The sequence below is a fragment of the Caloenas nicobarica genome, chromosome 13 (genome assembly GCF_036013445.1).
Source record: "Caloenas nicobarica isolate bCalNic1 chromosome 13, bCalNic1.hap1, whole genome shotgun sequence".
In the NCBI taxonomy this organism is placed as follows: Eukaryota; Metazoa; Chordata; class Aves; order Columbiformes; family Columbidae; genus Caloenas; species Caloenas nicobarica.
In genome coordinates, this window is record NC_088257.1 from 17,217,726 (window position 1) to 17,227,640 (window position 9,915).

General features: G+C 47.5%; 1 protein-coding gene across 16 annotated transcripts in view; it reads right to left on the reverse strand.

Annotated features, from left to right (window-relative positions):
* The window catches only part of ANKHD1 (ankyrin repeat and KH domain containing 1), a 117,772-nt gene extending 108,887 nt beyond the window's left edge, over positions 1-8,885 (reverse strand). For all 16 annotated transcript variants that reach the window (XM_065643739.1, XM_065643732.1, XM_065643738.1 and 13 more), the window contains exon 1: positions 8,518-8,885. In XM_065643739.1, the coding sequence (XP_065499811.1) occupies positions 8,518-8,793 (276 nt within the window). In that variant the 5' untranslated portion in view covers positions 8,794-8,885. The remainder of the gene's footprint in view (positions 1-8,517) is intronic.
* Between the last annotated feature and the right edge of the window lie 1,030 nt (positions 8,886-9,915).

A 9,915-nucleotide genomic window follows, 5' to 3' on the forward strand; every position in this document is an offset into this window, starting at 1 on the left:
AACAATACATCAGAATTAATGCTTTATGGGACTACTCTTCCATGCCACAGATTGTTCATTTTCTTCATGCATTTAGAAACCTTTTCCCACCCCCCCCGCCGACAGCTAGCATGCTCATTATTTAGTTTGAGAACAAGATAACACGCCAGCACAGAGTTAATGTTTTTAATTGCTGTGGTCTGAGAGCTCTGCCCACAGGTGTGAGGAAGGGAACAGAGCTTGACTGACATCCAGACTGATCAATAAGAGTATTCCAGCCCATTAGTGTCATGCTAATTATTTAAGGAGAGTCAGGATCTTCTGGTCACTCTCTTGTGTTCTCTTTGCTCTCAGAGACCTGTTCAGGGGAGTTCTGTTCGAGACTTTCTTTAGATCGGCCTTTGCCATACTGCTGTTTTGCAGAGGCCTCTGGGCCTGATTTTTTTTTCCTCTTTTCTCTCTCTGGGATCAGCTGTTGGGACCAGGGTGCTGCTTCCTGGGACCGGCTGCTGCATGTGGACGGAGTTTGTGAGGAATTGCAGTGAGCACCTTTTATTTTATATTCTGTTTCTATTTTATGTATATATTTACTAGTAGTGTATTAGTGTTTTGTTATTTTATTGAACTCTTTTTATCTCAATCCAGTTTTCTCCCTTCCTATTCTCTCTCCTATTTGGGGAGGGAGAAGGGGGTGGAATGAGCAAGCAACTATCATGGTTGTATTGTTAGTTCAGGTTAAACCATGACATATGTACATTTATATAAGGTATTGAGTTTAACAAATCCTAACCACTAAGCATCTTCTCCATAGCCTCCATCTTCCCCAGGCTACCTCGTCATGCTGTGGATGAACATATGCTCCAAAAAGGTGATGCTCTGAAGCCACCATGACTGAGAAACATGGCTCAGAAGTAGATCATTCAGCCTTGAGCTGATCTCCTCTTTTCCCTTGGTTTGCTACCTTACCCATCATATGACACCGTTAGGTTTATTCATGATTTTGGAAAGGGAAGAGTTCAACAGGGTTAGGCATTTTCCTAGAACAGAATCTTAAACCAATTAGTAATCTCTATGTTTTACTGAAGACAAATGAGAATAACTTACAGACCTACCTGAAACTTAACACCCATGAAATGTTAAAACAACCAGAAAGGTACTTTTTAGTTGACCTACTTTTCATCAGCCAGTAGAAGATCCATTTTCTAACTTGACAAATAGGGAATAATTTTTCCTGCGGATGGCTATGCAGTTAGGGAACTTTCAAAACCTCCCCTGGTCAGAAGAACCAGCCACATGTGTTTCTTCTCACCACCAGCATTCTGACAAACACAATACAGTAATTCAACCATGAGCAACTCCTCTCAGTCTAGGACACTCTTCCTCCAGATTCTGGGATGCTTTGGAAGAGCTAAAGGCAAAAAGAAGTTTGCAAAAAAAAATAAAAAATAAAAAATCACAACTCCCTCTTAAAAGCAAAAGGCAAAAATTAGTAAGTGTTTGCATCCCATGAAAAGCAACTAAGAAGCAACAGGATCCAGCACAGGACCAATTCTTTTATTTCTGTTTTATGGCAAAAAGTGTTTTCTATATGCATTTGAAAAGAAGATGCACCATACTGCAAAAATTGAGAAAAATTTCTAGTACTTTGTAAAACTTCCAACTAATCAAGGTTACCTAAGAAAATATTCTTACGTAATGAGTTTCAAGAGTAAAAGGAAGACATTATCCTTTGATATGATGCACTTCCATAAATTTCACTTCTCAGCTTTCCTCCAAAAATATGCAAAATGAAACCTCTGCACCTTCATAACAAACAAGGAGAGCTAGTTGTCAGGAAAAAAACAATACAGAAACTATCTATTAATGAGGTATACCAAAAGGTTAGAGCTCAGAGAAGCATATTATCCTAACTAAACAAACACTTAAATCCAAATATGAATTCACCTGTAACCAGTTTTTCCCTCTTATGCAGAAGGTAGCTCGGTTTTGTAACATAGACTGCAGTAACAAGGTTGCTACAAAAAAACAGTATTTGTATCATTTGAAAGTTAAACTAATCTTCAGTTTATCAAAGAAGATCAAGGTCATACGAACTACCAATGAGAAAGTTTCTGTTTAAGATAACCCCTGAGGCCAGGTACTGTTGAAAAACTTCCTAAACTTACAAAAATCCTTGAACAAATTACTGATTGCTGAAGTTTTACTTACAGTATTCCATTCCTCACATGGACATTCCCATTAGAGAGATAAGCTTTACACAAGGACTTCAGATGTTATTTGCATGGTGTACACTGACTGCTATCAGGAAAGAAAGTATCCACAGAAGGAAAATGAAAGCATCCTACTGAAGACTGAGGCTCCAGAGCTGAACTTGTACACCGAGTTCTTCAAATAGTCCTCAAACAAGATACAGAAGTTATTTTTCTTGCTTCATTAAGTTGGAAACAAATCCAAGAAAGGTTCGTTTTTTCATGTAAGTCAGACTTGGCTCAGTTTTAAATCCAAGACTCATTTTTACCCCCCAACAACAGCTTAATACTTCTAAGGTATCTTCGTAGATGTTACAAGAACTCAAAATGACCTACTAAGATCAAAGCTATGCAGCCTCCTCACCTGCAGGGTCTAAACACAAGTTTTGAACTCCTTCAACTCCACTTCAGTAATGTTGCTGCTCCCAGTTTTAAAGGCCAGGCCACATGTGAGTACAGAAAAATGTTCCCCTTCCATCCACATCTACCCCTCTGTCGTGGTTTAACCCGAGCTGGCAATGCAACCACAATAGCCGCTCACTCACCCCTTCCAATAGAGAATAGAAAGGGAAGGGAGAAACTTGGACTGAGATAAACACAGTTTAATAAAATAACGAAATACTAATGCGCTACTAGTAAATATATATATAAAATAGAAATAAAAAATACTCAAGGCAATTCCTCAGAAACACACAGAGCAGCCAGTCCCAGGAAACGGCACCTGGTCCCACAGCCAATCCCAGAGAGAGGAAAGGGAGGAAAAAGGCAGAAAGGCTCAGAGGCCTCTGCAAAACAGCAAAAAGCTGAACTAATCATCCCGCACAGAACTCCCCCGGCTCCAACAAAAAAGAGTGAAGGAAAAAAAAGCCAACGCACGCAAGAGAAAGCGCCCGAGAGAGAGAAGAGCAGAAGAAAGCGTCTCAGAGAGCCCAACTTTCCTTAAATAATTAGCATGACGCTAATGGGCTGGAATACTCTCATTGATCAGTCTGGATGTCAGTCAAGCTTCCTCGCTGCCTCACACCTGTAGGCAGAGCGCTCAGACCAGAGCAATTTAAAACATTAACTCTGTGCTGGGGTGTTACCTTCTTGTTCTCAAACTAAGTCCAAATAATGAGCATGCTAGCTGCGAAAAAAAAAAAAAAGGTTTCTAAATGCATGAAGAAAATTAACCCATTTTCAGTCAAACCAGTACACCTTCTTTGAAGTGAATGTCACGGGGATGGTTTGAGCTCAAAGCACAGGACAATGTGGCAAGAGCATCATCCAGCTGTCCTCACCGCTGTGTTTTAGGATCCTCCAGGCCAAGGAAAGGCAGGAGGAGAGCACCCCAATGCCAGGCCCACCGGGGAGCCCCAGGTTAAATCAAAACACAAGAACTCGTGATTCGCCAGCTGTAATCTTGCCTTAATGTTTAAATGTACCCTTCCCCTTGCCAGATTGTAACTATTTGACTAGTGAAACCTATGTGCAAATTTGTACCTAAATATAGATGTTCTGCTAAATTGGGTAAACCTCTCCTTACCAAGGGGTTGCACTGCATATTTATATAATTATACAGTAGTATTTCACATCTTTACTTTCTACACCTATCATTAGAAAACGGTTGCTGACAATTATTTTAGGTCATCTACTCAACTGGGTCAAGCTGCACTGAAGGGAAACCAGAGTTCTGCAAGAAACTGCAGAAATCAGTTCATTTTAAAGTGCTATTGAATAGTAAGTATTAACCATAACTAGACAGACTGTTTCTGGCTACCACAGGCCAGGCTTTCAAAATTACTGAAACACCTACCAAGATTTTTCCAAGAACTAGATGCCTAATCAGGCCGGGCATGAAGGAATACCCTACTAACAAGCTCTCTGCATCCTTAAGCATCATTGCAATACTTCTGGAAACGTGAACCCGTCATCCCTTGATGTTTGCTAATCAGTGAATAATTTTTGAATAAAATTTTCCACCTTGTACTTCCTCAACTTTAAAAGTCCTGGTCAAAATAAGAAAAACATCCACTGCTAAACTGAAACTTAATTTTTTTCCAGATAAAAGGCATTTCTGCCTAATATTATATACCTTAATTTGCATAAACTTTTTGAATTTCTATTCTTATGTCCGAGAAAATACTGCTATTTACATAATTTCAAAGATAATACAGGAAATTAAAATGTGTAAGCATCAAATTAACATCAGAATTCAAAGATATATTGTGTACACCATTTAGGAAGCAGTGTCATGTTAAGGTTCACTGACACATCAACGACTTTAATAGATGACATTGCCAATTTAAAACAAACTAAGTATTTACTCTGAATTCAAAACCCAGTTTAAAAATTAAAAGACCTTGGATTTGGCAGGGGATTACGCCCCAGACAAAAATCTCCTAGTGCTGAACTGATCTGGAGTGTACACCATTCAACTTAATTCTACTCATAGTAGGATGTAGGTTATATCTTGATTTTTAATTATGCTTTATGTAAATATCCCCAGAGGCTTATGCAATAGGTACAAGCTTAAGTAAGGCAAGCTGGTGGAGGCAGGCAGCCTGCTTGGGAGAGGGAAGCCAAGAGCTGAGCTGACTCTGTGGCCATGGGGTGGGTGAGCTCCAGTTGCCACTGAAGGCCTCCAAGCCCCTGAATTACAGAACACAAGAGAATTCCTCCATTTATACGCTCACCACCAAAAGCCACTTACGGAACTGATCCTCTGGTACTTTTGTCAGCACAGCTGGTTTCTCCTACTTGATTTACAACAGATCAGCAAACCGCAGAATCCTGCGAGCACTAACGCTGCCATATTTATCACTTGCTTCAACTCTTTATTTTGACAGCCCAGTTTTCTGCCATGATGGTTTTCGATACGAACCTGTGTGCTCTATGGCCAGAAACCCTCAACTACCAAAGGACCCTAGGGACTTCACATACGTGCACTATTAATCACCGCCCTGCCAGCTCACCTTCACCTTGACCTACAGGCTTCACAACTAGCATGGAGGAGGCTGTTTAATACGCACGCCTTTGGCACCATTTCAAGTGCCAACAAAATTCACAAGAAGTGGTAGTAATATACTTAAAATTACACCAAAATCTCACTCCAAGCAAGCTGCAGGCTGTGTCCAAATCCTGATCAACCTTAGAAGGCAACCAGGCAACTATTTACACTGAGGCCAAAACCAGCTCATCTCTCAGACTGCAGCCATTGATAGAAGTCTCTCTGAACCCCCAGAAGAACCATGACTTACCCCTCTTTAACACCCAAACAGCACAAAGCCTCCTGGCCTCATCCTTACATGCCCAAAGGCATGCTTCAGCTTGCTATTATTTCTATTTGCATGTGATCATTTTAACTGGTAATTCTAGAAAACATTCTATACACTTGCATTTACATTTCACCTTGCAGACCTGATACAACTGATTTATACAGTATTCATTTCAGCCGCTGGTTTCCCAACCAGCAGTCTGGTGACTACCATAACCAGGCACTGAGCTAGTAAACCAGAAAGCTTTGATTCTTCTCCGAGTTCTGCAAGGCAGGATAAATGTGGCATGCTCTGTCTTCACCTGTAAAATGGGGACAGTACTCCCACTGTAAAGTACTTGAAGTTCTGATGCAAGAAATGCAATATATTTTTGAAAAAGTTAAGCTAAAATACATTGCTCTTTTCATTCTCTACATAAACCCTTCATTACACTCTTTGTCCTGCGCTTCCCTGATGTTTTTCTTTTCTACCTAATATACCATTCTGACTAACGTGATCATTTTAGCATATTAAACTTAAGACTAATACAAGGATACAAAACCTAAATAACACTGCAGGCACACAGCAGAGCCTACAGAATGTTGTACCATTATTTTTATGACTTCAAAAGTAGAGAAAAGAATACAGATCAGGGCAGCATGGCAAGCACTCATTTTATTTATTTTAATTCTGTTTCAGTTCTCACTAGTTCCACTCACTGGTAATAGCTGAAGGCATACACCCAAATCAGTGACTCATGGCACAAGACAACAGTCCAAACAGTGCTGTTCAAAAATTGCAATGTTCCATCCCAGGAGGTTTTTTTCCTTTGGTAAAGAATAAAAAAAAAAAAAAAAAAAAAAAAAAAAATCACACACCGCACACTGGCAACAGGTGCTGCTTTAGTTCCCATACATACAGAAGAAAAAAATTGAGGGGGGGGAAAGACTCTTGGCCCTCCCAGCCATATCCTGTAGCCTTGCAAGGTGATCCTTCCCACCCATGCCTCTTCCCCAGGTTAATCTCCACAACCAGAAACGCAAGACAGAACACCCCAGGCAATTTCAGCTTTGAGATTAGCCCCACTCCTCTACATGTATTCTGGAAATCTCGAAGTGTTTTAATTCCAACTTATTTATTTTATTACATATTTGAAACAATAAAGCTTTTCCTAGGTTTTTCAAACGAGTAATTTTACTTTAGAAGCTGTTTGTGAACCTTTATATTTTTGACCTCAATGCCAACCTCCCAGATCCATTTATAATAGGTTGTCTTTCTTAATACTTGCTATTGGTCCAAAGACCAATAGTAAACACCTTAGCTGTTCAATCTTCACATCATTTAAATTATGGGGTGGGTTCAAAAGGGATAAGCAGAACTCTGTTCATCCTGTAAATAGCCACAAACACTCTGACACAGCCCATTTCCCATCATTTTCCAGGTTCTGTAACTACTGCTCTGTATCTTCAGAGATACAGTAAAATGTGACATAAAAGACATCCTATAGAGTGGAAACTCATAAATTACTTGTGTACTATTCTACACACAGTAGGTCTTCCAGCTTCCCACAACAGGTACGTACTAGAACATGTAATCCCATATTATCATATGTTCAGGATACCAATCACACAAGGAACGTCCACACACAAGTGTTCATCTGCCTGATCATTAGACTTTTAGTTTTGTTAAATGTCCTGCCGTTAACACAACTTTTAACTTAGGTTAGGTGGTCACAAGCAAAGTGCAAATGTGGGTTGGCATCAGCTTAATGACTTTTTTATTCAGATAAGACCCGTCCATTCGGGTTTCAGAAGGGCTGGACAAAAGAGCATCATCAACGCAAGGCAAAAAATTTAGACATGGGAGGATGAATGTAGGCTCCCCTTCTTCCATTTCTTCAGAATAAATGTGAACACATACCAAAGTGCCTGCTCCTGGCCCTCCAAGAAAAAAAAGGCATGTATTGCCTTGGCTACCATCTTCCTCCTCCTGCAGAAGTACAAACATTGGACCTGCAACAAGCTTGTGTTAGCCACTTTCCCCTGCTTTCCACTAAGACTACACAGGGGCTTCAATAGCAGCTGTGATCTCAATTCTTCTTTCTAAAAGAGGTAACTAAGGAAATAAGTTTCACCCTTTGGTGTAGGATGAGCGGGCAATAGCAATAGATAAAAGCCTTCATTTATCTTCTCTCCCTGTGCTACATAAAGCAGTATGAGATGCAGGTTTACAGGCCCAACAGTGCTCCATGTGGTTTGGGACAAGGCTCCAGTCCCTCCCCCACACCTTTCCCTTAAAACCCTCCGCAGGTTTGGAAGATCAAAGGAAGACACCTCCATTACACTCTACCATTTTGTCGGATAAGAAATATTTCTACTGCATAAATACGTGTGTGTGCGTGTATACGTATATCTCAGGAATTTAGCAGAGTCTAGGAAGCCCATGCCCTTCTCCCCGAGAGCACGGCACCAGTACCGGGGACCGGAGGCTTTACTTTGTTCTCCGCTGGGTGGAGGATCTCACCTCCCCCTCCAAACCTGGTTCCAAGTGGAAACCACTGCTAGAGGTCAGGAGGCAGCAGCACGGAGACATCTTCCCCCGCCCTCCGCACGCAGAAGCGGCGGCGAGCAGAGGGCCCGGCCGCCCCAGCAGGGTGCAGGCCAGGCGCCCAGTCCCCTTTCTTCGGGGCCGGCCGGGCGGCGCGGCGGTGCCGAGACCCCCTCCCTTGCTCCTCCCCAGCCTCAGCAGAAGGCCCTGGGCCGACCTGCCCGTGAGGGGCCGCCGGGACCCCGCCCCCGCGGCTCCGGTGCGGCCGCTCACGCCCATGGCGGCGGGGAGGCCCGGGCCGGCTCGGGGCGGCGGGGGGAAGCGAGGGCCGTGCGGTGCGGCCCGCGACCCCCGCGGCCGGTCAGGGCGGCGCCGAGCGGCCGGCTGGCGGCGGCAGGCCCGGCGTGGCGAGCGGGACAGCGAGCGCCGGCCCCGGCCGCCTGCCGGGCCTGTCAGGAAGCGGCGGAGGGGAGGGGAGGGCCGGGCCCGCCGGCGGGATCGCTCACCTCGGACACTTCGTCCTCGTCGCTGGCGGAGCCGCCGCCGCCCCCGCTCCGCAGCACGGCGGCCGCCAGCTTGAAGTCGAGGGCGGCCTCACCGGCCGCGGGCGCGCCGGGGCCTCCCGGCCCTCCGGGCCCGGCCTCCCCGAAGAGGCGCACGGCCCGCAAGCCCAGTGGGGAGGGCCCGGCCGCGGCGGGCGGCTCGGCGGCGGGCGGCGCGCGGGGAGCGACCGAGTCGATCTCCTCGTCGCCGATGGGAGCGGCTGTGCCGTCCGTGAGCATCGCGCTGATCCGGGGCCGCCGCCGCTCACAGAGCCCAGCCGTCTCCGACCCCTCACGGCACCGCAGCAGCGCCACTAACTTCTCACACCCTACCCGGCCGCGGGCGCCGCACCGCCCACCCGCCGCTCCAGCCGCGCCCATTGGGCGCGCTCGGGCGAAGGCGGCGCGCTATTGGGCGCGACGCCCGCCACTTCGGTCGCGTCACGCACTCCCAGCATGCTGCCCTGAGAGCGCACGCCGAGGCGGTTAGAGCCCGCCGCCCCGCCCCGTTCCCTCAGCCTCGCTTCCTGAACTTTCCAGGCACTGATTTGCCACCTGGAACATCAGTCATCCGCCTCGCCAGATCCGCGGGCGCCGATAGGGCGAGCGGGCTGTCGGTGAAGGAGAATTCGGGAGCCGTGGATTTCGATTGGTCGGAAGGCACATCACTCACGACGCCAGGAGTCTGGCGCCGCTCGATTGGCTCCTGCCGTGCCCTGGGCCTCTCTCCTCTTCGAACTCCCCTGAAGGACTTCGTCAGCGCGAGAGATTGCCGCACGCCCGCCTGTCCCGAGCGGCGATTGGAACCAGGCGCTGCCCGTCCAAGAGCGCGGCCCGTCCCCTCCTCCGCTCCCCCGGCCCCGAGCGCGGGCCGCCATTGGCCGGTCGCGCCGTCAGTCCGGCCGCCGTGCTGCTCCGCTCGCCGTGACGACACCGGCGCGGACACGTGGCCTCTGTCCGCGCTGCCGCCGGGCCCGGGCAGCCGACGGACGGGCGGGGCCGCTGCGACAGGACACGGGGCGGCCGCTCGGAGCTGCCGGAGGGCGGGGGCACCCGGGAAAATGCGCTGCAGGGTGAGGGTGGGGGACCCCGGGACAGAGCGCCCGGGGGGCTGTGCGTGCCCCGTCCCGGGGAGCGTTCGGGGCCGGGCTGGACGGGCCGTGGGCAGCCCGGCCTGGAGCGCGATGTCCCCGCGCGGGGATGTCCTGGCAGGTCCATGAAGGTCCCCTCGGGCCCAGACCACTCGGTGGCTTGACGGTGCCCGCCTGCCGTCAGAGCCGCATGGGCCGCGCTGGAGGGCAGCGGAAGGGCTGGTGCCAGCCCCGGCCTCCTGCGCCGCTCTCCGTGCCCTGTGCCGCCGGC